General features: G+C 38.4%; 2 protein-coding genes across 2 annotated transcripts in view; both read left to right on the forward strand.

Annotated features, from left to right (window-relative positions):
* The window catches only part of USP9X (ubiquitin specific peptidase 9 X-linked), a 142,151-nt gene extending 119,738 nt beyond the window's left edge, over nucleotides 1-22,413 (forward strand). Inside the window, exons 34-47 of the mRNA XM_058441305.1 lie at nucleotides 418-836; nucleotides 3,096-3,138; nucleotides 3,409-3,580; nucleotides 4,548-5,301; nucleotides 5,845-5,968; nucleotides 6,839-7,064; nucleotides 7,568-7,697; nucleotides 11,636-11,821; nucleotides 13,170-13,390; nucleotides 13,477-13,565; nucleotides 17,693-17,849; nucleotides 18,006-18,218; nucleotides 18,924-19,019; nucleotides 20,806-22,413. Of these exons, the coding sequence (XP_058297288.1) occupies nucleotides 418-836; nucleotides 3,096-3,138; nucleotides 3,409-3,580; nucleotides 4,548-5,301; nucleotides 5,845-5,968; nucleotides 6,839-7,064; nucleotides 7,568-7,697; nucleotides 11,636-11,821; nucleotides 13,170-13,390; nucleotides 13,477-13,565; nucleotides 17,693-17,849; nucleotides 18,006-18,218; nucleotides 18,924-19,019; nucleotides 20,806-20,943 (2,968 nt within the window). The 3' untranslated portion in view covers nucleotides 20,944-22,413. The remainder of the gene's footprint in view (nucleotides 1-417; nucleotides 837-3,095; nucleotides 3,139-3,408; nucleotides 3,581-4,547; nucleotides 5,302-5,844; nucleotides 5,969-6,838; nucleotides 7,065-7,567; nucleotides 7,698-11,635; nucleotides 11,822-13,169; nucleotides 13,391-13,476; nucleotides 13,566-17,692; nucleotides 17,850-18,005; nucleotides 18,219-18,923; nucleotides 19,020-20,805) is intronic.
* LOC116811614 (multifunctional methyltransferase subunit TRM112-like protein) lies at nucleotides 341-1,017 on the forward strand. The gene has a single exon (XM_032756748.2). The coding sequence runs from the start codon at nucleotides 464-466 to the stop codon at nucleotides 839-841; it is 378 nt and encodes a 125-aa protein (XP_032612639.1). The 5' UTR covers nucleotides 341-463; the 3' UTR covers nucleotides 842-1,017.
* Nucleotides 22,414-27,319: the final 4,906 nt, after the last annotated feature.

Below are 27,319 nucleotides of genomic sequence, written 5' to 3' on the forward strand. Positions count from 1 at the left end.
AATCCTACTGCCTCAGCCTCTCAAATAGCTGGGACTACAGGCATGTGCCACCACACCTGGCTAATTTGTAAATTTTTTTAGAGATCGGATCTCTTGTTGCCCAAGCTGGTCTCAAAACTCCTAACCTCAAAATCAGTCCTCACACCTCAGCTTCCCAAAGTGTTGAGATGACAGGCGTGAGCCACTGCGCTCGGCCTACTCTTACATTCTTTTACAGAAGATTATTTCTGGGGAAATAAAATGGCATTTTGCATATAGCTACAGGTGTTACTTATAAATTTGCCCTTTATCTTAGAACTTCAGTGATTATAATAGTGTAAATACAGTAAGTTTAGAAGATGACAAAGCTGTGGTAGTATTTCCTATACAAATGAAATAATGACTTTTAAAATAGCATTGATTATTGTCATCTTTAAGGCATATTTGTATACAAAACATACCAAACCTGCGCTTGTGTGGCGACATGAAACTGCTCACCCACAATCTGCTGAGCTCGCATGTGCGGGGGGTGGGGTCCCGTGGCTTCCCCCTGCGCCCCCAGGCCACCGAGGTCCGTATCTGCCCTGTAGAATTCAACCGCAACTTTGTGGCGCGTATGATACCTAAGGTGGAGTGGTCGGCATTCCTGGAGGTGGCAGATAACTTGCGCCTGATCCAGGTGCCTAAAGGGCCGGTTGAGGGATATGAGGAGAATGAAGAGTTTCTGAGGACGATGCACCACCTGCTGCTGGAAGTGGAAGTGATAGAGGGCACCCTGCAGTGCCTGGAATCTGGACGTATGTTCCGCATCAGCCGCAGGATCCCCAACATGCTGCTGAGTGAAGAGGAAACTGAGAGTTGATTGTGCCAGGCTCCAGTTTTTCTTGTTATGACTGTGTGTATTTTTGTTGATATATACCCTGTTGCCGAATTCTGCCGTGTGTATCCCCAACCCTTGACCCAGTGACACCAAACACACAGTGTTCTTGAGCTCTATATTATATATTTTTTTCTCATTAAAGGTTCAAAACCAAAAAAAAAAAAAAAAAAAACCCATACCAAACCTATTGTAAAAAAAAAAAAAAAGATTTTACAAGAAAAACATTGACAAAACAAATCGTTTGACTTAAAAGGAAAATTGATTAAGGGCTTCTATTAGAAATAGTTAATGAGTTCATTACTGATAAATATACATGCCTGTCATATGGAAGTTTTACCTTGGGACTTGTTATAATATGGATTAATGTTGATTTGCAATCGTTTTTCACCAAAATGTCACAGTAAGATAGTATTTTCTACAATCCAAACTGTATTAAATATAGTCATGGGTTGAGTACACGTGTGGTTTGTGGGGGTGTTTTGTTTTTGATTACCAGGAAATGATTAGGGGAGAGGTAATACTATATAAGTGAGAAATTTCTAGCAAGTTATAGTCTTGTCACTCATTCATAATTAGGGAATATACTTATTCACTTAGCCTAGGCAACTTTTAGTCCTTTTGAAAGGCCTTTTATATTAGGTGAACAATAAAATAAAATTTTAACCTTGTTTTTAATTAGTGATAAAAACAGCCAACTTTGGGGTCATTTGTTCATGTCACTCCTCCTTAGTTTTAGACAATTTTCTTTTTTTTTTTTTTTTTGAGACGGAGTTTCGCTCTGTCGCCCAGGCTGGAGTGCAGTGGCGCAGTCTCGGCTCACTGCAAGCTCCGCCTCCCGGGTTCACGCCATTCTCCTGCCTCAGCCTCTCCGAGTAGCTGGGACTACAGGCGCCTGCCACCACGCCCGGCTAATTTCTTTTTTTTTGTATTTTTAGTAGAGACGGGGTTTCACTGTGGTCTCGATCTCCTGACCTCATGATCCGCCCACCTCGGCCTCCCAAAGTGCTGGGATTACAAGCGTGAGCCACCGCGCCCGGCCTTTTAGACAATTTTCTAAATTATTTGGAAGTCACTGGTTTTCTTTGGCAAGTGAAATGTCAAAAGATTATGATCTTGAAATCAGATCCTTATACCTGATCAGCAGCTAAACTAGTCTTATTTTTTTAACTAGCTGGGCATGGGGGTGGCCTGTAGTCCCAGCTGCTTGGGAGGCTGAGTCAGGAGGATTGCTTGAGTCCAGGAGTTAGAAGTTTCAGTGAACTATGATCATGCCACTACATTCCAGCCTGGGTGACAGAGTGAGACCTCACCTCATTAAAAACAAAAAAGAAAGAAAGTCTACTTTGAGTGCCCATATGACCATTCTGTTTTTCACTCTCAGTACAGTATTCATTGAATTACATGAATCTTTGTGTTACAAGATTCTGCCCAACTGTAGGCTAATATAAGTGTTCTGAACACATTTAGGGTAAGCTAGGCTAAAGCTGTGATGTTTGGTAGGTTGGGTGTATTAAATGCATTTTCAGCTTATGATATTTTCAATTTATGATGGATTTATTGGGCTGTAGCCATTTCATAAGCAAAGAGCATCTGTAGTTGCTGCAGAGACCATATGCTTCACAAAGCCTAAGATATTTACTATCTGGCCCTTTACAGAAAGACTTTGCTGTCCTCTAGTGTTAGAACACCTTCTTTTTACAGGTGTTGAAGAATATCCTACTTTTGAAGTGTAGTCTAAGATCTAACTTCTTTCCCTCTATGGGCTGTTCTCTGGTTATATAGTAGCAATTTGCTTAATACCTGCTTTATATTCCATTCATACAATTTATAAATGCCTTTGTGTGCCTTTTTTCCGGAGTTTAAAATTCCTTAAATAAGGGACTATCTTAAACATTGAATATCCCTCAGTGCTTTTACACATAGAAAGCACTCTCAGTCTATCCATTGAATGAATTAATGGTTAATAATGTATTCCTCACATCCCTTGTTTTGCATTTATGCATGTGTCTCACCAGAAATTGGAAAGTCTCTGGTAGAAAATGACCATAAACTGGGATTCTGGCTCCTTCTCAGGTTGCTAATCCTGTATTCATTTGTGTGTTCAAACTTTTGTTTTACTAAGGCTTCCATTACAGAAAAGGAAGAATATATAAAAATTTAGCTTATTCGTAGTTTATCATTTTCAGAACTTAATAAATTCATGCTTTGGCTTCAGCATGAATTACTATCTAAACAGATAACACCAGAAGCAGCATCGTATACTACAAAGAGATTAAGCTGTGAGCCCAGATAGATTCAACTTTAAAATACCATTTCACCTAATAATCTTAATCAAGTTAACTTTTTTATTGCTAACGTTCTATCACTTACGGGTTTCGCATTATAAAAATGGCAAATGTATGGGTGCAGCAAACCAACACGGCACATGTATACATATGTAACCTGCACGTTGTGGACATGTACCCTAGAACTTAAAGTATAATAAAAAAAAAAAAGGCAAATGTAGTTTACATTAAGTCCATAACTAAATAAATGTTTACAAAACTAAGGGATAAATCCTTTTTTTTAATCGTTTTTAGGTACGAATGTGAAGAATCTTTTACGACCCTAAATGTAGACATTAGAAATCACCAAAATCTTCTTGATTCTTTGGAACAATATGTCAAAGGAGATTTACTAGAAGGTGCAAATGCATATCATTGTGAAAAATGCAATAAAAAGGTATGGACTGTCCAGTTTTGTTTAATTTTGGTTACATTTAATGGATTTAAAAGAAATTGGTTTTTTTGGTTCATCCTCACAAGTCACCCTCTTTTTATTTTCTCCTACTTTGGTATAGTGGCAACAGAGAAGTAGTCAATATGATAACTAATAGAAGGTTTGGCAAGGAAGGAAAAAAAGTAGTGCCAAAGGGGCTAGTTAAATAAGATAAAAATAGGTAAATAAGAGTGAATAATTTTAAAAGTCATAATGTGATAGCACATTCTCTTATATAAGTTACACAGACACTTTCCATCTCTACCAAGAAACAAATTGCCATTGAACCCTTCAAAGATACAGAGCTGATAGAGGAAAACATTTCTCCTGTCATGTCCAGGATTACTTGTCAAGACCAAAACATTTGCTGAAACCATTACTTTATTGAACCACGTAAGATTTCTTTTAGACTAGTCAAGTGGCCCATAAGATTTCTTTTATCACCTATGTTATAAAACCATTTATTTTGGAAACTTATTAGCAGTTCTTTGAGAGAGATGATCATCTTTGAGGTTCAGTAGTACACACTTGAGAAGGTTGCAAGGATTCCGTATGTTTTTACTTGTGCAGCACGTAGTATATTACCTGGCATCTTAATTGCCCAACAAATATTAGCTACTCTTATTGTTATTGTAGTTCTTTGGTTTGTGCATAGGAAACCACCTTCGTGCGAACAACAGTAAATATTGAACAGGTAATAATGGCTAGATAACAATGACAGAAACCAGTCAACAACTTACCATTTGCATATTATTAATTTCAGCATTTAAATCAGCTGATAGGATTATCTTGATAATGCTCATTGTCATGTATTTGTTTACACTTAAAAATTCAGATAAGTCTTAATGTCATTTAAAAGTTTGCTTGGGTTTTTTTTTTTTTCCTGTGGATTTTAATAGAACATCTGGTAACTTCATCTTGTTTATTTTAGGTTGATACCGTAAAGCGCTTGCTGATTAAAAAATTACCTCCTGTTCTTGCTATACAACTAAAGCGATTTGACTATGACTGGGAAAGAGAATGTGCAATCAAGTTCAATGATTATTTTGAATTTCCTCGAGAGCTGGACATGGAACCTTACACAGTTGCAGGTGTCGCAAAGTTGGAAGGGGATAATGTAAACCCAGAGAGTCAGTTGATACAACAGAGTGAGCAGTCTGAAAGTGAGACAGCAGGAAGCACAAAATACAGACTTGTGGGTGTGCTTGTACACAGTGGTCAAGCGAGTGGGGGGCATTATTATTCTTACATCATCCAAAGGAATGGTGGAGATGGTGAGAGAAATCGCTGGTATAAATTTGATGATGGTGATGTAACAGAATGTAAAATGGATGATGACGAAGAAATGAAAAACCAGTGTTTTGGTGGAGAGTACATGGGAGAAGTGTTTGATCACATGATGAAGCGCATGTCATACAGGCGCCAGAAAAGATGGTGGAATGCTTATATACTTTTCTATGAACGAATGGACACAATAGACCAAGATGATGAGTTGATAAGATATATATCAGAGCTTGCTATCACCACCAGACCTCATCAGATTATTATGCCATCAGCCATTGAGAGAAGTGTACGGAAACAGAACGTACAATTCATGCATAACCGAATGCAGTACAGTATGGAGTATTTTCAGTTTATGAAAAAACTGCTTACATGTAATGGCGTTTACTTAAACCCTCCTCCCGGTAAGTATCAAGAGAGTTTAGCTTCTTAGTAATAAAGAATAATTTCTAGTAGGTGTCAACATGTTTAAGTTCATAAAATTAATGTTTTCACTTTAAATGAGTCTAAATTGCCGGGTGTGGTGGTTCACGCCTGTAATCCCAGCACTTTGGGAGGCCGAGGTAGGTGGATCACCTGAGGTCAAGAGTTCAATACCAGCCTGACCAACAAGGTGAAACCCCATCTCTACTGAAAATATAAAAATTAGCCAGGCATGGTGGCATGCACCTGTAGTCCCAGCTACTCGGGAGGCTGAGGCAGGAGAATCGCTTGAACCTGGGAGGTGGAGGTTGCAGTGACCCAAGATGGTGCCACTGCACTCCAGCCTGGGTGACTGTCTCCATCTCAAAAAATTAAAATAAAATAAAAAATGAGTCTAAACTAAAGTAGCCTGAGAGGGGTTCTTAACAAATTTAGGACTTCTCAAAATTAATGGAAATGCAGACTTGTTTGAAAATGGGGTTGGAAAATAAAAATGTGTTTTTATATCTACATTTTATTTATAGGGCAAGATCACCTGTTGCCTGAAGCAGAAGAAATCACTATGATCAGTATTCAACTTGCTGCTAGGTTCCTCTTTACTACAGGATTTCACACAAAGAAAGTAGTCCGTGGCTCTGCCAGTGATTGGTACATTTCTTTGGATTTTTATTCCTATTATACTAATGTTTGGTTTGGTTCTTTAATAGATTGCCTTATGTTTTTCTAAACCAAGAGAATTTTGTTTGAAGTTTGGAATATAGAATAAAAACTCTGAGTCACAAGAGAGAAATCATATTAAAATAGTTACTTAGTCTAAACATGGCCTTTTGTTATTCAGAAGCTGACTTCTGCTTCTATTACCTTGTATCATATCTTTGACGTCCCTGCACCAAAGACTACAAGATGAGACTGAGGACAGTGACTCAGACCTGTAATCCCAGCACTTTGGGAAGCCAGGGTGGGAGGATTGCTTGAGCTCGGGAGTTAAAGACCAGCCTAGGCAACATAGGTGCCATGACTGTCCACTGCATTCACCTGGCACCGACAAACCCTGTCTCAAACAAAACAAAATTACAAGTGAGATTGAAAATGTAACTACTTACTTAACTAGATTGAATTCTGACACCGATTAAAAGAGTAAAAAACTAAAATGGTTTTCTTAAGTTTCTAATGGTGAAAGTATAGAGGCCATTATAATACATTGATTTAATAATTTTTACTTACTCATTTCAGGAATAATATGTCAAGATAAGGGGGTGGTATTTTGTCATTGAACCTAGGAAGAGTTTGTTAATGGATTTTTAGAGGACAAGCTTTCACCTGTTTGGCAACTCTGAGAGAATAGACGAAGTCATAGTATTTATCTATTGTTTTAATATTAGAAGCAACCTTTGCTGGTTCTCTCTCCAGCAGTAGAGGAAGATCTTTGTCTTTTTTTGGGTTCAATGAGACTCATCCTTTTACTATAGAGAACAAGTTATTGAATTAATAGTCATAGGTTTTTTTGTTTTATTTTAGGTATGATGCATTGTGTATTCTCCTTCGTCACAGCAAGAATGTACGTTTTTGGTTTGCTCATAATGTCCTTTTTAATGTTTCAAATCGCTTCTCCGAATACCTTCTGGAGTGCCCTAGTGCAGAAGTGAGGGGTGCGTTTGCAAAACTCATAGTCTTTATTGCACATTTTTCCTTGCAAGATGGACCATGTCCTTCACCTTTTGCCTCTCCTGGACCTTCTAGTCAGGTAATTGCACAGCTTTCTTTCTAAATAATGAGATGTTTACAAATAAATTGTGTTTCCTGGAAGTCGAAGTCACAAACATATGTGCATCCACTTGATATGTTTACCTAACAGAAACACACACATGATACGATGTCAGTGAGTTCCACTTAATATTACTGCATAGCAATGAATAGTAATTATTGGCTCTTTAAAAATGTAAGAGAATTTTCTCTGTTCATTTACATGCAGTGGCTTAATTGTGTTTTCTGTTAAGTAGATTTCCTATTTTGAGGGTTTTTTAAATAGTCTTAGATTTTTAAAAAAAATTAGAAGTGTGAAGAATTATGATGAAATCCACCTCTGATCTTCATTCCCTTTCCCAAGAAACAAAATAGTTTAGTTTGTGTGATCAGTCCTTCCATAAATGTATGCCTGTATCAGCATATATGCATGTCCTTTTTATGCAAGTAGAAGTATACATATACCTTGTTGCTGTAAAACAGGTAATGTTTTATCCTTTACAGGCTTATGACAACTTAAGCTTGAGTGATCACTTACTAAGAGCAGTACTAAATCTCTTGAGAAGGGAAGTTTCAGAGCATGGGCGTCATTTACAGCAGTATTTCAACCTGTTTGTAATGTATGCCAATTTAGGTAAGAATTTAAGTTTTTCAGAATTCTGTTTTGATGTATCATATTAAATTGTGAAGTCATTTAGGTCAAGCGATGAAATATAATCTGATCTGAAGTAGAAACAATTTCCCATAAAACCTGTTGTGAATTTTATCTGAACATGGCACTTTCACCTTTTACTTTGTTTATGCATGTGTCTGTCATAGACACAGGTCAGAATTAATCTCCTAATGCAGTGGTGCCAAATCTGGCTGCTTTTGGAAAATACTGGTTTCTAGGCCTCTTCTCACACTGAATCAGCATCCCCAAAGCTAATGTCAGGGAATCCATGTTTTCAAAGGGGTCCCCAGATGGTTGTGATACTCACCAAATTTAGATAGCAGACTTGGTCTGTACATAAGTTTTTGTTTAAACTATAATTATGGATAATATAAATATTCACTTAAAATATTGATTTAAAATATTGATTTAGGGGCTGGGCACAATGGCTTATGCCTGTACTCCCAGCACTTTGGGAGGCCAAGGCAAGAGGATTGCTTGAGCCCAGGAGACCAACCTAGGCACCATAGGGAGACCCTATCTCTACAAAATAAAATTTAAAAATTAGCTGGGTGTGGTGGCATATGCCTGTAGTCCTAGCTACTTGGGAGGCTGAGGTGGGAGAATCACTTGAGCTAAGGAGGTTGAGGCTGCAGTGACCTGTGATTGCACCACTGTACTCCAGCCTGGGCAACAGAATGAGACCCTGTCTCCAGAAAGCAAACAAACCAAAAAGTCATATATCCAAAATGAAGTTCTATATCCAGGCATACCTGTCATTTCAGGTTTTTTTCTGTGACCTTACTTAATCACCATTGGATCCATGGCCCTTTTAACATAAGGGAGATTGTACTTTTCATTTGTCTATTTAGTTTGTCTTCTTTTCCCTTACCTTTTCCATAATTGCAGATATTTGGGTATTTGTAGATGAGAAAGAGAATATTTATTACACAGACAAGCATAAGTGGAATGTGTATTTCAAACTTTAAAATGCCAAATTTAGACATTCAGAAAAATCCTATTCTGTTCAACTCTTCTTTTAGATATTGCCTGTTCACAAAGCACACATCATTGTTCCATAATGTAACCTACTTGTAAAATTTTGCTGCTGAAAACAAATACTGTAGGGCCTGTAAACCTTAATATGAAGTCCTTAAGATCAGATATGCATTGGGATTGAGAACTGTTTGGATTTAAGAAAAGCAAGGCAGTGCATATATCAACATCTCTATAGCAGGGTCTGAGACAACAACTTACAATTGAACACATTAATATTTCTACAGTAAAATACGAATATTTATACTGAAGGGAGAAATAAAGACTATAAGTAGCCTTTAGTCAGTTCGGGCTAGGTTATCCCACCGAACACATTTTGACACCAACTTAATGAAAAACTTTGTTGGGCTTGGCGAGGTGGCTCATGCATGTAATCTCAGCACTTTGGGAGGCCGAGGCAGGCGGATCACCTGAGGTATGGAGTTCAAGACCAGCCTGGCAAACATGGTGAAACCCCATCTCTACTTAAAAATACAAAAATCAGCAGAGCGTGGTAGTGGGCACCTGTAGTCCCAGCTATTCGGGAGGCTGAGGCTTGAACCTGGGAGGCAGAGGTTGCAGTGAGCCAAGATTGCGCCACTGTACTCCAGCCTGGGTGACAGGGCAAGACTCTGTCTCAAAAAAAAAAAAAAAACAAAAAACTTGTTATAATAATAGCTTTTAGGCCGGGCGCGGTGGCTCAGGACGTCTGTAATCCCAGCACTTTGGGAGGCCGAGGCAGGCGGATCACGAGATCAGGAGTTCAAGACCAGCCTGACCACCATGGTGAAACCCCGTCTCTACTAAATATACAAAAATTAGCCGGGCATGGTGGCACATGCCTGTAATCCCAGCTACTCAGGAGGCTGCGGCAGGAGAATCGCTTGAACCCGAAAGGCGGAGGTTGCAGTGAGCTGAGATCACACCACTGCACTCCAGCCTGGGAGACAAAGTGAGACTCTATCTTAAAAAAAATTAAAAATTAAAGTAGCTTTTGGAATCTTAGGATTTCAGATAAGAGGTTGTAGACCTGTTTTTATTATGTTTTTGGGAATATGGCAATAAATAAGATTGCCTAATGGGATATTGAAGCAAATAATGTAGTTGCCATAGAATACGTTAATAGCTATAATAGGGAAAATGCAAAGTGCATCATTGGGGGCGTGGTACCTGAAGGGATTTGGGGAGTGCAGAAGACTTAATGGGGAATGTAACATGGGAATTGGTTAGTTGAGCTTTCTATCTAGAGTGTGAACAGCAGATGCAAAGACTTGATAAACTTGGCTTGGCTTATTGGATGGGATGAAAATTGTCCAGTCTGACTAGAATTGTTGTAAGATGGGAATGGCAGGAGTTTCTGATTATGCGGTTCTAATAGGCCTTCTGAGAGAGACTGAGGCATTGGATGAGCCATTGTAGGGTTTTGAACAGGTAATACCATCTAGAAAGAGCACTGTGGCCACAGTGTGGAATGGATTGCAATAGAGTAAGATCCCAGAGAGTGTTAAAATGATCTGTAGACATAAGATCATTGTGACCTGTACTGGAGAACTGGCAGTGAGGGAGATGCAAGTGGACAGATAGATATATGATGCTTTTTATAAGAAGTAGAATCAGTGGATTTGGTGATGGGATATTCAGAGAAGGAGGGAACAGGGAAGAGATGTGGAGAATGATGCCCAAAATTCTAACATGAACAACTGTGAGTGGATAGTGGTACCATTTACTGAGGGGAAACACAGGAGGAGAAACATGTATGTATGGGAAGAAAGGGGTGAGTTCAGTTTGGGTGGATTGTTTGAGTCTGTGTGACACCCAAATGGAGATATACAGTAGAACAGTAAGTAATTTGTCTTGAAATGTTTCTGGATCATCTGAATGAAAATATCTAGAACATTAAAACCGTGAGCGTGGGCTAGATCATCCAGGAAAATCAGTGTGAGGAGATAGCCTGGCATGGGAACTTGGAGAAACATCAGTTTTTAAGAGACAGGAAGGAGTCGCTGCAAATAAGAACAAAAAGAAGTAGAAAGAAAATCAGGATCCAGGGAGGAAGAAGTAGTTATGGTTTGAGAACTGCTCCTTAGCTTATTACCGTGAAGAGGGGCCAAAACCAAATCGGCATGGGTTGAGGAATAGAAAATGAGAAAGTAGAGAGACCAAATGTAGGTATCTTTTTCAAGAAGTTTGGCTGTAGAGGAAAGAAGAGAGGCAGGCAATTTATAAAAGAGTTCTTGCTTCTCATTTAATATAGTTATTTTGTTGTTTTCATCCTCCTCACAAATGAGAGTTGCAGTCTCGGTTAGTCCCTTTAGACTCTCCAGGCCGTAGAAAGTGTTCATCTTCTGGTCGGGCGTGGTGGCTTACAATCCCAGCACTGGAAGGCCAAGGCGGGCAGATCACCCAGGCCAACATGGTGAAACCCCGTCTCTACTAGAAATACAAAAATTAGCTGGGCATGGTATGTGCTGTAGTCCAGCTACTGGGGAGGCTCAGGCAGGAGAATTGCTTGAACCCGGGAGGCAGAGGTTGCAGTGAGCTGAGATCACGCTACTGCACTCCAGCCTGGCGAGAGAGCGAGACTCTGTCTCAAAAAAGAAAGTGTTCATCTTCCTTACAGTGAGCCGATGTGATTGGAATGTTGTAGTCACTGTTGAACGATGTTAATACTTATACTCAATGGGTGAATTTTCTTTTCTAGTAAAATAATTCTGAATGCTAAGTAAAAGTGATAAAATTACAAATCAAAATTTTTCTGATCATAAAAATTATAGACAAGATATTTTGTATAACTACTTGTTTTATTCATGAAGCCCTCGCCATCTTAATTTTTTCCTCATATTTTTCTCCCTCTTTCTTCTCCCCTTCACTCCTTTTTGTTGTAGGTGTGGCAGAGAAGACACAGCTTCTGAAATTGAGTGTACCTGCTACTTTTATGCTTGTGTCTTTAGATGAAGGTCCAGGTCCTCCAATCAAATACCAGTATGCTGAATTAGGCAAATTATACTCAGTAGTGTCACAGCTGATCCGCTGTTGCAATGTCTCTTCAAGAATGCAGTCTTCAATCAATGGTAAATTTGAATGCTCCATTCTTTATACTAGTTTTTTTTGTTTGTTTGTTTGTTTGTTTTGAGACTGAGTTTTGCTGTTGCTGCCCAGGCTGGAGTGCAGTGGCATGATCTCGGCTCACTGTAACCTCCGCCTCCCCGGTTTAAGCCATCCTGCCTCAGCCTCCCAAGTAGCTGGGATTACAGGCGCCCACCACCACGCCCAGCTAATTTTGTATTTTTAGCAGAGATGGGGTTTCGCCATGTTGGTCATGCTGGTCTCAAACTCCTGACCTCAGGTGATCTGCCCACCTCAGCCTCCCAAAGTGCTGGGATTACAGGTGTGAGCCACCATGTCCGGCCCTCTTTACGGTAGTTTTTAAATGCTGCTGGGCATATATAGTACTAAGAGTCTGGAGGAAGATTTTTGCTTTGGAATATTTTAGCCCTGTACCTTTTTTACGTGTTTAATGGGGATCTTTTTTCTGTCTCCTTGTGACTGAGGTTGATACCATGTTTATAAAATAGTTTAAGAATTAACTTTTTAGGCTGGGCTCAGTGGCTCATGCCTGTAATCCCTACGCTTTGGGGGAGGCCAAGGCAGGAGGATCACTTGAGCTCAAGAGTTTGAGCCTGGGCAACATAGCGAGACTTCATCTCTACTAAAAATTAACAACAAAAAAGTTGGCTGGGTGTGGTGATGTGCACCTGTTGTCCCAGCTACTCAGGAGACTGAAGTGGGAGAATCACTTCAGCCCAGGAGATCAAGGCTGCAGTGAGCTGTGGTCACACCACTGCACTCCAGCCTAGGTGACACAGTGAGACTCTGTGTCAAAAAAAAAAAAAAAAAAAATTTTAGATTTTGCATTTTTACATCTTGGTATATCTATCTGATCATTATAATGCATAATGTTACTTTCTTCTTTGTGCTTAGGAAACTTGATTTAAAATGTTATTTCTCTAAAATAAAACATTTGGCCAGGCGTGGTGGCTCATGCTTGTAATCCTAGCATTTTGGGAGGCTGAGGCGGGTGGATCACTTGAGGTCAAGAGTTCAAGACCAGCCTGGCAAACATGGCGAAACCCCGTCTCTACAAAAATACAAAAAAAATTAGCCAGATGTGGTGATGTGCACCTGTAGTCCCAGCTACTCAGAAGGCTGAGGCAGGAGAATCACTTGAACCCGGGAGGTGGCGGTTGCGGTGAGCTGAGATCATGCCATTGCACTCCAGCCTGGGCAACAGAGTGAGACTCCATCTAAAAAATAAAAATAAAAATAAAAAATTATAGGCTATTTTCTATCGTGAAAGTTGTGTATTATTGTTGTGGAGAAGCTTACTAGTTTTTTATTGGTGACAAATCTGTATTCTAGGTAATCCTCCTCTTCCCAATCCTTTTGGTGATCCTAATTTATCACAACCCATAATGCCAATTCAGCAGAATGTGGCAGACATTTTATTTGTGAGAACAAGTTATGTGAAGAAAATCATTGAAGACTGCAGTAATTCAGAGGAAACTGTCAAATTGCTTCGTTTTTGCTGCTGGGAGAATCCTCAATTCTCATCTACTGTCCTCGGTGAACTTCTCTGGCAGGTAAAAGGAAAATAACATTTGTATGTTTATAATTTGTTTTGTTATTCCTTTCATTAAGTTACTCACCATGTCTTTCTTGTTTTTAGGTTGCATATTCCTATACCTATGAACTGCGGCCCTATTTGGATCTGCTTTTGCAAATCTTACTGATTGAGGACTCCTGGCAAACTCACAGGTGGATACTCTTTTCGTGACTGGAAACAATTAGGCTTGCCCAGGTGTTAGAGTTAACTGAAATTGACAGTCACCACATTTTTTTTAACCTATTGGAGTTCTAGTGAATGTTTTATCTTAAACCTAGGACAAGGGTAAATAACAAGTTCTTCTCCCCCTTGCTTCAGAATTTTATTTCTTTTTTTATTCTTTTTTCTCCTGCCTAAGTTTCATACTTAATAAGCCTGTTTCTTTAGAATGACTTTTAATTAAGGAGGAGCTAGCTTGGGCATTTGGTAAATATTTGAATTTCATTAATGATGCCCGAGGATTATTTTATGATTAGATTACATTTGTTTTAGAATTAGTCACTTGAAGTAACTTAGTCATTAGTCACATGAAGTATAATAGTATATGTAAAAAGTCTTTAGGTAAGTACGGTTTCCATTTTTCATGGTATTTATATTCTGTAAAGTCACCACAGACACTGAGTTAGCAAATACTGAACCATTACTCCTAGGAGGAAATACAGAATTAGGTTTCTATAAGCCTCTGTTTACATTTTTATCAACCAGTCAATACATAACCTTGTTTTATGTGTATTTCTACTTAAAGTCATTTAATATATATTGTTGACTCATAAAGTTCACAGCCAACAGCTCTATAACTTAAGCCTGAACTTAAGCTTCTCAACACATTCTCCATAAGGCACATCACAGCCTTCTTGTGGTTAGGAACATTAGCTAACACTTCAACATTATATACTTGGGGGTCATTTTAAACATAAAAATAACCAACAAAAGCACAAATATGTGGAAAATGTGGCACTAAATACACCATGAAGAAGGACACTTGTTTACAGCTTAAGCTGAAACAAGACAGAATGACACTCTTTTGGACTTCAGCTAGGAACGTTTGTGTTGGACAACTTGATATTTTTGCTGCTCTGTATATGTCTGCAGATGACCAAGAAAGCACTTTGATGATTGATTTTGGAGTTATCAGTAAAGTTTAGGAAGTAAGCAAATTCACAAATGTGGAATTCATGAATAATGAAGGGAATCAATTATAATTAGTTTTTATGAGAACTTTTAGAATGTTAAGTTTTTTCCCCCATAAAAACTAAGGTTATCCAGCTTAACTGGCCCTCAAACTTTCACTAGAATTTTTCTATTTGTTTTTGGGGTTTTTTTTTTTTTTTTTTTGTAGTAAAAGTTGAATATATTATCTTTAATCCCAAGAGTTATATAATTGATGATAAATTACGGTATTAGTTGACAGCACTGCCAGGTTTTAGAACTTCCCTTCCCACATGGAAGATAGTATAATAGTTTGTTTGGGAAAACAATTCAAAGTCTATGTCGCAGTTTGCCTCCCGTCTGCCAATGTAATAAACTTAAAAACAAGTTCTGTAACAACAAAATGCTTAAAGAGAAGTTACAATCTGGAGTTTTAGTGGGGATTGCGAAAGCCAGAATTTGCAACTTAGTATTTTCAAATTATCTCCAAATTTACCATAATAGATTTCAAACAAATACTGTAAAAATAGCATTAAACCAAAAATCAATTTTTGTGAGACACAGAAGATAGTAGCTCAGAATTATAGTCATTTATTCAGGCAGTATTCAGTGCCCTTCTAAATATGTTCATAGGATTTGAAAGCTTCCTTCAGAGTGGATTTTAATGAAATCTAACTTTTACTATTTTTTTAAAATGCTGTATTTCTGGGCACAGTGGCTTACCCCTGTAATAAGCACTTTGGGAGGCCAAGGCGGGAGAATCGCTTGAGACCAGGAGTTCAAGGCCAGCTTGACCAACATAGCAAGATCTTGCCTCTATTTTTTAAAAAAAGAAAATACTGTAAGCACTTACAGTTTTAAACCAGTTAATGACATCTTAGCTCTTGTTTGATTAGAGCAAGTGATAATGGCAAAGACATATGTGCTAGAATAAATGTGGGAATTACACTTTTGTGCAATCAAATTAGTAAGATAGTGTTACATGAATCACTGGCCCAAACGTGAAAATAATTTTCTCATATTGAGCTTTTAGTTCATGCAGTAAACAATGTTCAAATATTTATAGAGTGTCTACCATATGCCCAGTACTGCTTGGCATCAGGTAATAAGGCATGTGAAGATAGTATTAATAAAAATAGCATTTGAGAACAGTTGATGCTAATGGGGAGAAAATATGATATGGCAGAAATAATGATTTAGCACTTCATTGTTACTTGAAAAAACTGAAGGTAAAAGCAATTTATATGTAGTGTTTCAGATGAAACAGCAAGAGGGCCTGAACATGGTTGATTTGTCTGAAATGATTAAGCTTTGCAAAATTGTTGAAGTAATCTGTTTTGTTTGGAAATCACGAATGCATTTGATGGAGGAAAAAAAATCTTACTTTGAATTTAAACATACTATTAAGTAAAATACATAGTGTACATTAGAATCTTTAAATTCTCAATGTCCAGATTATGTTTTCTAATTGAGGTAAAATTTACATAACAAAACTCACCATTTCAAAGTGTACAATTCAGTGACTTGTAGTACATTCACAATGTTTGTATAGCCATTACCACTATCTGATTCCACAACTTTTTTTTTTTTTTTTTTTTTTTTTTTGAGCGGGAGTCTCTGTCGCCCAGGCTGGAGTGCAGTGGTGCGATCTCAGCTCACTGCAAGCTCCGCCTCCCGGGTTCACGCCATTCTCCTGTCTCAGCCTCCCGAGTAGCTGGGACTATAGGCGCCCGCCACCATGCCCGGCTAATTTTTTGTATTTTTAGTGGAGACGGGGTTTCACTGTGTTAGCCAGGATGGTCTCTATCTCCTGACCTCGTGATCTCCCCGCCTCGACCTCCCGAAGTGCTGGGATTACAGGCGTGAGCCACCGTGCCCGTCCCAGAACATTTTTTTTTTATTACCCCAAAAGGAAACCCCTACCCAATTAAGCAGTCACTCACCATTCCTTCTAGCCCCAGCAACCACTAATCTGCTCTCTGTCTCTGTGGATTTGCCTCTTCTAGACATTTCGTAAAAACGAAATCATGCAATTTGTGTGTCTGACTTCTTTCACTTAGCTTAATGTTTTCAGAGTCCATCCACGTTATAGCATATATCATTACTTTATAGCTGAATAATATTTCATTTTATGGACATATACACACCACATTTTATTTATTGGCACATAATCTTTTTAACACAAAAGAAACAAGGTATGTTTGTGCCCCTACAATCATGTTTTAAGTTAGTTATTTCAGGGAAAGACAGGAACTAGTTGGCTATGTACTATTACTCTGTTGTAGTTTGGGAGAAACTGAAATGAAATCCTGTGTTAGTGGCCAATCAGCCAAATTGTACTGTTGCCTGTCAAAATGCTTTGCCTGCCATGTATTCTCATTATAATTCAAATACTGTACCTCCAAATTATGTCACTGAATCCTAACTTGCCTTCAGAGATGCAGTTTTATAAAAGGTATTGATGTGTAGCAAATTACCCTCAACTACAGCAGTCATAAACTTAGTTACTAACTTTTTTTAAGTTTGCATTACTCTTGAGTGTCCTGAATTCACTTCAGGTAATGTGTTTAAATTACATACATGGCAGAATTATTTTGGATTGGCAATAAGTTAGTAAGAGCGCAGACTCTGGAGTCACACTGCTCCGCAGCTATATGACCTCGGCAAGCTGTGTAACTCTGCCAATTTTCTCACCTGTTAAAAGGTTTAATAATAAGGCCAGGCACAGTGGCTCATGCCTGTAATCCCAGCACTTTGGGAGGCCAAGGCGGGTGGATCACGAGGTCAGGAGATCGAGACCATCCTGGCTAACACGGTGAAACCCCGTCTCTACTAAAAATACAAAAAATTAGCTGAGTGTGGTGGCACGCGCCTGTAGTAGGGCTGAGGCAGGAGAGAGGCGTGAACCTGGGAGGCAGGACTTGCAGTAAGCCGAGATTGCGCCACTGCACTCCAGCCCAGGCCGTCTCAAAAAAAATAAATAAAAAATAAAGGTTTAATAATACCTATTGTCTAATGTTAGATTAAATGACTAAATCAAAGACATTATTGAGTGGCACATAGTAGGCACTCAGTATATATTAGCTATTAGGTTTTAGATGTTTTTATTTTATATCTGATTCTCTTTCAGAATTCATAATGCACTGAAAGGAATTCCAGATGACCGAGATGGGCTGTTTGACACAATCCAGCGCTCTAAGAATCACTATCAAAAAAGAGCATACCAGTGTATAAAATGTATGGTAGCTCTATTTAGTAACTGTCCTGTTGCTTACCAAATCCTGCAGGTGAGGATTTTTTTCTTATAATTTTGTAGAAATCTTAATCAGAATTAAGGATTCTTTCTGTTTTAAAAGAAGAGAATCATGAGAACTTGGGGTTGTCATTTTAAGTTAACTTTGAAGTATTCCAAATCCTCTTATCTATATGGTTTTCTTTTGCAGGGCAATGGAGATCTTAAAAGAAAGTGGACCTGGGCAGTGGAATGGCTTGGAGATGAACTTGAAAGAAGACCATACACTGGCAATCCTCAGTACACTTACAACAATTGGTCTCCCCCAGTGCAAAGCAATGAAACATCAAATGGTTATTTCTTGGAGAGATCACATAGTGCTAGGATGACACTTGCAAAAGCTTGTGAACTCTGTCCAGAGGAGGTAAAAAAAGCCACCAGTGTGCAGCAGATAGAAATGGAAGAGAGCAAAGTAATTCTTTATTTTATAGGCCAGTGTTTATGTATTAATGATATTATTAAAAGATTATGTTGAAGTTTTGGGTTTTGAAAAATGTTTATTCAGCTGGGCACGGTGGCTCACGCCTGTAATCCCAGCACTTTGGGAGTCAGAGGCAGGCAGATCACCTGAGGTCAGGAGTTCAAGACCAGCCTGGCCAACATGGTGAAACCCCATCTCTACTAAAAATAGAAAAATTAGCCGGGCGTGGTGGCAGGCACCTGTAATCTCAGCTACTTGGGAGGCTGAGGCTGGAGAATGACTTGAACTCAGGAGGCGCAGGTTGCAGTGAGTGGAGATCATGCCAGTGCGCTCCAGCCTGGATGACAAGAGCAAAACTCTATCTCAAAAAAAGAAAAGAATGTTTATTCTATGTCATCTTAAGATAATGAAGGGAGCCTTCTTTTGGAGAAATTTCTGTGAAATTGCCTGAAATGTAGTAGTTCTGAGAGAATGCAAATCAGGTTTTTTGTTTTGTTTTGTTTTTTGATTTTTCCCCAAGTTCTTTATCTGCAGTAAAAGAAAAGTTGCTAATGGGTCAGTTTTGTAGATTTTAAAAGTTTATTTCAAATAGAAAAAAATAAACGAGTTTGCCTACATAATTTTTTATCTTGAAATATTCAAAATTAGGAGCCAGATGACCAAGATGCTCCAGATGAACATGAGTCGCCTCCACCTGAAGATGCCCCATTGTACCCCCATTCACCTGGATCTCAGTATCAACAGGTAAACAGGTTTTATCCCCTAGAACGAGGTTTTATGCTTAATTTTAGAGGATGGCTCAATTGTTTGTTGTGACTACAAAGTAACAAGTAGGATTATCTAGTCTAGCTTTGGGAGCATGATCAGAAGAGGGATGGTTTGGAGTGGGGATCATGGTGTAACATGTTTGAACTTAACCACTGTAGGGTTTTCCTTGTCAAGAAGGTGTCCTTCTTGTGCTAGTAGTTCATAAAACTATGTGAGAATTTATGTCAACATAAAATGATCATTGTTTAGTGCAAAGGATTGTGGTGACATTTCCTGTGAGGTAAAATCTTCACCTGGATTCCAAAAACATTATTAAGATATGGCAATGAAGTAAGAAGTCCTTGGTTACTTAGCCACAGGTTTCAGTGATGGTAAAAATCACTGGAAAAAAAAGGATTTGAGTAGATTTCCATAAGTGATTAAAGTAAATAAACTAGTAAATAAATAGCAAAATAAATGAGATGAAGAAACATTCTAAATGATAACTTTTTCTTTCTGAAACCAAAATGTGACTAAATCAGCTCTTGTGAGGCAGTGGTACTTAAACTTGAACAGGCGTGAGTCTCCCTGGAAGGCTTGCTCCAGCAGAGGGCTAGATGCTACCCCAAAGTGTCTGATTTCATAAGTCTTCAAGGGGCTGGAAAATGTACATTTCTAACAAGTTCCCAAGTGATGCTGCTAGTGGTCCAGGAACCATACTTGGAGAAACATTTCAGGCATTCTTTCCTACATTTCACTGTGTACATAGAAGCAAACTGAATAGTTAGGAAGTACACATTCAGCATACTTATTTTCATCTATACAAAGTAAAGCCTGGCCAGGCGCGGTAGCTCATGCCTGTAATGCCCAACACTTTGGAAGGCTGAGGCAGGTGGATGACCTGAGGTCAGGAGTTTGAGACCAGCCTGACCAACATGGAGAAACCCTGTCTCTACTAAAAATACAAAATTAGTCGGGTATGGTGGCGCATGCCTGTAATCCCAGCTACTCAGGAGGCTGAGGCAAGAGAATCTCTTGAACCCAGGAGGCAGAGGTTTTGGTGACTCGAGATAGCACCATTGCACTCCAGCCTGGGCAACAAGAGCGAAACTCCCATCTCAAAAAAAAAAAAAAAAAAAAAAAAAAAAAAGCCTAAAATCTTGGCTTGGCTGATGGAGCATGTACAGAAAAATGAGAGCACTGTAGGGTTCAGACATTTTAAAAGGTTAAGGAACCAAACCCACAAGGAAGGTTAACTTCCTTTGACCCTGAGAAAGCTCTTATGTTAATCATGCCTGGTTACTTTATCACCTTGAACATTGTTCTGTTTTTAATCAGCATTATTGTGAGTTCAGGGTTACTGTTCCTGTATATCTTACATCATGGTTAGTCAATCAGATTTAGCATGTGGAAGAGTCAATAGATGCGCATAGATCATTCTCTGAAAATTTTTTACCAAGAGCAACAGTGGGTTAATCCTTTATTTGCCAGACTTGAGTCTAAATAATTTTTGGCACTAAAAATCACTTTGGCCAAAGATTTATGTGGACCTACACAATCGCTGCTCTTATTCAGGGTTTTGGGGTTTGCATTTACACTACGTTTTTCAAGCCTTTTTTTGTTTTTGTTTTTGTTTTTTTTTTTGCACTATAGTAGTCCAAGGGTATTTACAGAGTAAGTTCCAAGAATAAAAGTATACATTTCCAGAGACTTCAGACCATGATTCTGAAGTTGTTTTACTATGTGAAAAGTTTTAACATGCAGATCTCTTCTCCTTTCCCAGAATAACCATGTGCATGGACAGCCATATACGGGCCCAGCAGCACATCACATGAACAACCCTCAGAGAACTGGCCAACGAGCACAAGAAAATTATGAAGGCAGTGAAGAAGTATCCCCACCTCAAACCAAGGATCAGTGAAATGCACATAATTAACTGGTTCCATCAAGACTGTGCACCCAGGCCTTACAGTCCAACCTTTTTCTGTGTCTGGCTAATATTTAAAACTAGAAAAACTATTCCTAATCAACATGGAGTGGAGAGTTTATTCACTGTCATATCTGCAGAAATTTGCTGTCAATATATAACCCGCCTGCAGTGGAAAGTGTATAGTGTTTTGTAATAAATGGCCTGATGCTAATGTGTAAATGGCAAAGGTGTATATAGTATATTAATGTTGACTGTTAATTCTTAAGCAAGAAACTTTTTTCTTGATGAGACTCACAGATCTACACAAACTACAAAAGTTAATTTTCTTGTTATACCCACTGCACTCTGCAACCAGTGTTGCCTGCCTCATGGCAGTTGGATCAGCTCCTTTACAAAAAAAAAAAAAAACCAACAGCAACAAAACAGCCCATCCATGTCAGCCACACCAATAGTTTCATGTTAATTCTTTGCCACTGGAGTCAATTTTGCTATGAGCAATGTAAGGCTGGTAACCTTTAAATTATTTGGTTGATGTGGACAATTGGTGATGTAACACTGTTTCTAGATTTTTTTCATTGCCTTTTTATTCTGATATTAGGTTAATCACTTTGAAGCTATAGTTATGCTGTAACATTTAGCATGGCTTCACACCAAGTTAGTGTAGCCAATGAGGAAAAAGTTACCATAATGACAGCAGTTGTCCGAGAAGTGACAGCTGTATTACTCAGAGCTTTTACTTCTTACACCTAGAATATTAAAATATAAAACAAGGGGAGAAATGTGACAAACAGGCTGTTTTCAGTTGCACATATGTTCCTTATATATAATGTTTGACAGTTCAGTCTCTGGGTGGGATAAAGAACACTTACCTATCAATAATGGGAATTTTTAAAGATTTAAAACAAATATGCAAAAATTTGCTATGCCAAGATGCTGGAGCATAATAGAAGACTGTATTTGGTGTGCTTGTTTTGTTTCTTTGGTAGAGTTTATTAGGTGAATCTTCTAAAACTTTCCTTCTGTTGGATCCCAGTGACGTGGAAGTCATCAGAACCCCACGGTACTTGGAGTACCTCTCTGCACCAAGATAGCTGGCTGATTTTCTGCTCAGTCACAATTTTACTTGAAAGCAAGAATTGTCCTAGCTCCTTTTCCATTATTCGAAAACGTTTAACGTTCAAAGCAGGGTCTCATTAAAAAATAAACTACTGGTTAGTTAATATAATTGAGATATCACAATTTCAGAATAAACATTTGATTAAAAATAAGGAACTCCTCAGTTCATACTGTATTTAAAAGAGAATTGGTAACTTGAATGTGTGTAATTTTTTGGAACCTGTCTAAAAACCAAATACCCCTGCAAACAGATACAGCCCATCCTATTCTATTTAAATATTTTGCTGTTTTATTTTATAGAAATTATTTTGCTGAATTCACAAATAGAATTTGATTTAAGAAGAACTTTTTGTCCTGTGGTGTGTTTTTGGTTTTTTTGGTTACTTTTTTTGTCCTTTTTTTTAAAAGAGGACTGCATATTAAAATTCATTCTGTGCATAGCATGCCTAGGCATGACACTGATTGAGGATTTCAGTCACATCGAGTTTTTATGCACAGAAAGATTTGACCTTTGGCCCTCTACTGAAGATTTTGAGAAATCAGGATGTTGACACTGTAAAAGTTTCCTAACATAATCTTGTACTTTTTGTATGTTTTTTATATACATGTATATTTAATGAGTACAAGCTTGGTTGTATTTTTTACAATTCAGTTAATAGGGAAATGTTTTGTCAAAAGGCTACACTTGGAACTGAACAAAGCAGAAACAAAATTGAGCATTGCATTATTTTGTGATTAAAAGGGGCAGGTATTTAAGATAAAGCTTTGGGTATCTTATTTGTAGTACTCTATAGTCAACCTGTGCTTCTAGGTGTTCCTGTAGGACATTTTGACACCAGATAGTTTTTACTTTGAGTGAAAGTCACACACGGGGTTTGCAATTCCAACTGATTTTTGTTTTGTTTTTATTTTTTTGTTTTCTTTGAGATGGAGTCTTGCACTGTCACCCAGGCTGGAGTGCAGTGGCACAATCTTGGCTCACTGCAACGTCGCCTCCTGGGTTCAAGCGATTCTTCCGCCTCAGCCTCCCAAGTAGCTGGGATTAGTAGAGACAGGGTTTCACCGTGTTGGCCAGGCTGGTCTTGAACTCCTGACCTCAGGTGATCTGCCTGCCTCGGCCTCCCAAAGTGCTGGGATTTCAGGTGTGAGCCACCGCGCCTGGCCCCAGTTGATAGTTTTTTAATTTAATAGTTTTTTAATTTAAATGTTCCTCAATTCCAAGCTCTTTAAACAAGTGAAATAGATTAACTTTATTTGGATGAGTTAGGTGTACCATCTCACCATCTGAGAGGAGATTTATATATTTCCTGCTGCTCCTTAACAAAATATGTAATGTACTTAAAAACTTTAATGACTTCCTAGTTGAGAAAAAACTTGACATACAAAAGGCTGTGAATTTTTCTGCTTGGAGGAAGAGCCCAACCTTGGTTGCTTTGAATTTACAAGCCCCCTTGTGCCAGGTGAGGGGCTTGTGAGTCATTTTCGTCTCCATTTGAGGAAGAGTGGTCTGTGTTGTGACTAGGAGCAAGGGAAAGTGGAGTTATTTTTGTTTGTGCAAATTATTTTCTATATTTAACTCTTGAGCAAGCATTAATGTATAACCAGAAATTTAAAGATGCATGTTATTGCAAGAGCAACATAGTGGTGATTTTGAGGTGTTTTTCTGAACACAAATGGCACATTTTAAATTTCAAGTCTTCAAAGTGCCTAAGGATTATTTAGTTCTCCCTCAACTGATTTTTTGAGCCATATATTTCCTATTTTAAATGTTTGCAGAATTGCCAGTCTTCCTTTGAAAGAAATAGCCCCCAGAATTCTAAATGACATGATTACAGAAGACAGTAGAATGTGTTACCGTAAAGACTGAAGATATTTTAGTTGTAAAACCGTGTGAACAAGGGCGTTTGCCCTATTGTATCTAAGTATTTCAGTGCACAACTTGTTAAAAAAAAAACCATATTGCTGCTGTTTCTAAGCCCTCCACCAACTGAATTTTCATGTTTAGCATTGTAGAGGCAGAAACAACATACTAGGTTTTTTTTTCTTTCATTGATTTTTCTCCTGGTGATAATTTCCCAGCCTTGTGTCTTTTAGCTATTGTGTATACAAATTTAGAATTATTAAAATGTTTTCTATTTTTTTCATGATTAACTTAGTGAATAACTTAAATCCTTAATCCTCGTAGTGGTTAGAAAGATGAGGAGACTTTTTTGACATATATTTGTAAATGAAAACAAGTCTGAATATTCAGACGACTACTTCAAAGTAATTCAGTTTTTTTATTAGTATTTTTCCAGCTTATGTTTTCCCATGAGCTATTTTACTTTGCTGAATTTTGTGGTTAATTTGGTGGATATATCCTGCCTTATTTAGAATTATAGCTGGATAAGAAAATTGCCTTTTCATTGTAAGTGCCCAGTTTTGGTCTCTAGTTTGAAGGTACTACATAACTGCCGATAAAGGAAAACACTCCCCTACACCCCAGTTTTTGTGTTACCAAGAAAAAAAAATATTGGTTTCATAGTAGGACTCCACCAGAATTGGTCCTACATATATGTAAGTGTTTAGTTTTTGCAAATAAGGTTTTTGAGTGTGATAAAACACTACAGAAGTGCTAAGTCTATTGAGAATTTGCTGCTGATTGTATTTATAACAGTTATTTTACGTTTGCAGAAATTTAGCACTTTCCCTCCAAATTTATAGGTGTAAGAGAAGCGGGGGCAAGGTGCACCACATTTTAAAACTGCAAATGTGTGAAAATTTATTTTGAGATTCAGATCCTAAAAGGAAATTTCACCACCCAAGTCATGCACTTCTTAGCCTTTTACAAGCCAACAGACTGACATGAAGATTGTTCACAGTTCCTAAGATTTAGCACATATACAAAAATAAAACTTTATAAATTCAATTTCGGTTTTCCCTTTATTTATTAATACAAGATTTCTAAACAAGGTAGAAGTGTAATAGAGCCGAAGGGAATTTTTTAAAGGGAAATGTTTATGAGGAATTCAGCCATCATTGTGTATATCCAAAGTGGATTCACACCTAAGGACCTCAAATGAGTTGTGATCTAATTGCAGACTTTATAGTTAAAACTAAGATTCAACAAACTGTGGTGTTTCACAGTTCTCTTAAATTGGAAATAAAGCAGACCACATGTTGTGGAGGGGAGCCGCAGAAGTGAAAGTTCAGTTAACTCTAGCAAGTTCCATCTGCTGTTTTTTAGTGTCTAGAAATAGCTCTTTGTTGTCATGTCCCAGAGAAATAAGATTTCCACAGAAACCTGGTGGTGCTTTCCTAAAGTTGGGTTACTTCAAGAACTGCTAAAAGACAAATCTCAGATTTTCACTGGATTTAATTTCACTGATTTTTTTAATAGAAAACTAATATTTAACTTTTCTGCAATTTGGAAAACCCCCAGTTGGATTAGACTGTATTTAGTATTTTTAGCTACATGAGTACATCTAACTGAAAATCTACATCGCCGCCAATATTTCGAATTGCTTCATTGTAATCTGATAACTTGGAGATAGGCAAAAAGTTGACATCTTTATTTTTAATCTATGCCTGAAAGTTTAGATACTCTTACTAAAGTTGGGGTTACATAAAATGTGTCAGTAACTTTAGGGAGGTAAAATCTCAAGAGAAATTTCTTAAACTACACCAAAAAACTTGCCTAAATAGAACACATTTCAGAGCCATTTAAATAAAGGTTGATTATTTTAAGGTCATTCTATTTAAATGGTCAAAACTCAAGAGTAAAATAGGAATCATTTTAGCCATCTGAGAAAACAAGTCTCGTTCTGATCCATTAACATTAGGCAATATACTGCATTTCAACAAATCCAAGATGCCATTGGTTACAAGGCGCCTCAGCAAGCAAAATCACTGACTCACGGATATTAAAACGTGGGATGTCCCATCTGGTAGTAATCCTTGTCATGACATGTCTTTTCACATCTGGAATTTGGTTTTTGTCGTGGGCTTTTCTCACATTGCTTTTTTTTCCATTAGGGGAACTTAGAAACCCTATTTTTTTTTTTTTTTTGAGACGGAGTCTCGCTCTGTCACCCAGGCTGGAGTGCAGTGGCGCGATCTCAGCTCACTGCAAGCTCTGCCTCCTGGGTTCACGCCATCCTCCTGCCTCAGCCTCTCCGAGTAGCTGGGACTACAGGCGCCCGCTACCACGCCCGGCTAATTTTTTTGTATTTTTAGTAGAGACGGGGTTTCACCGTGGTCTCGATCTCCTGACCTCGTGATCCGCCCGCCTCGGCCTCCCAAAGTGCTGGGATTACAAGCGTGAGCCACCGCGCCCGGCCTAGAAACCCTATTTTTATGTGTAATTGCTAACAAAGCTGGCCAATTTACAAGTTTATGAAGAAATGGCTTGATGGAACTGAACCTTTGAGGAGTCACCAAGTTATTAATGAAGTGCCCTGTGTAAGCGGTCTTCTTGAGATAGTTTTGTGTCATAGCTTCTAGTTTTCACATACATTATAGTTAAGACACCAAGTGGACTTTCTTGCTCTGCCAGTATGGTTCAGCTGCCCTGGACTAGTCTCTGCCTGTCAAAACACTCCCTATGTTAGAAAATGAGTTATAGAGGCCAGGCGTGGTGGCTCACGCCTGTAATCCTACCAGTTGGGAAGGCTGAGGTGGGTGGATCACCTGAGGTCGGGAGTTCGAGACCAGCCTGGCCAACATTGTGAAACCCTGTCTCTACTAAAAATACAAAAATTAGCTGGGTGTGGTGGCGCACGCCTGTAATCGCAGCTACTCAGGAGGCTGAGGCACGAGAGTAACTTGAACCAGAGGCAGAGGTTGCAGTGAGCCGAGATGGGGCCACTGCACTGTAGGCTGGGCGACGGAGTGAAACTCAAAAAAAAAAAAGAAAAGAAAAACTGGCTTCTGTAGCCTTCCCAACGCTAGCCAAACTCCTCAAAGGTAAGCAAGTGGGGGCCACCTTGCAAGATAGTAAGAATTGTGTTCATTTTCTATTTATATTCAACCCTATAGATGTGTTTGAAAACAAAGTATTCCAAATAGGTACTTTGGATATTGGAACATTTTTTCCATGGAGTCCTTTTCAGCAATTCAGTTGCATGAGGAATAGAAATGTATTCTTAACAGTGTTGCTGCTGTGTCTCTTAAATCACTTGCCGTTAATTATCTTATGTTCTCATCTAATTCTTCCCCCACCCATTAAAACATTGGTACACCTTTGGAGTTCAGAAGTAAGGATGATTTTGGC

The sequence above is a fragment of the Hylobates moloch genome, unplaced genomic scaffold, assembly GCF_009828535.3.
Source record: "Hylobates moloch isolate HMO894 unplaced genomic scaffold, HMol_V3 SCAFFOLD_7, whole genome shotgun sequence".
Taxonomy (NCBI): domain Eukaryota; kingdom Metazoa; phylum Chordata; class Mammalia; order Primates; family Hylobatidae; genus Hylobates; species Hylobates moloch.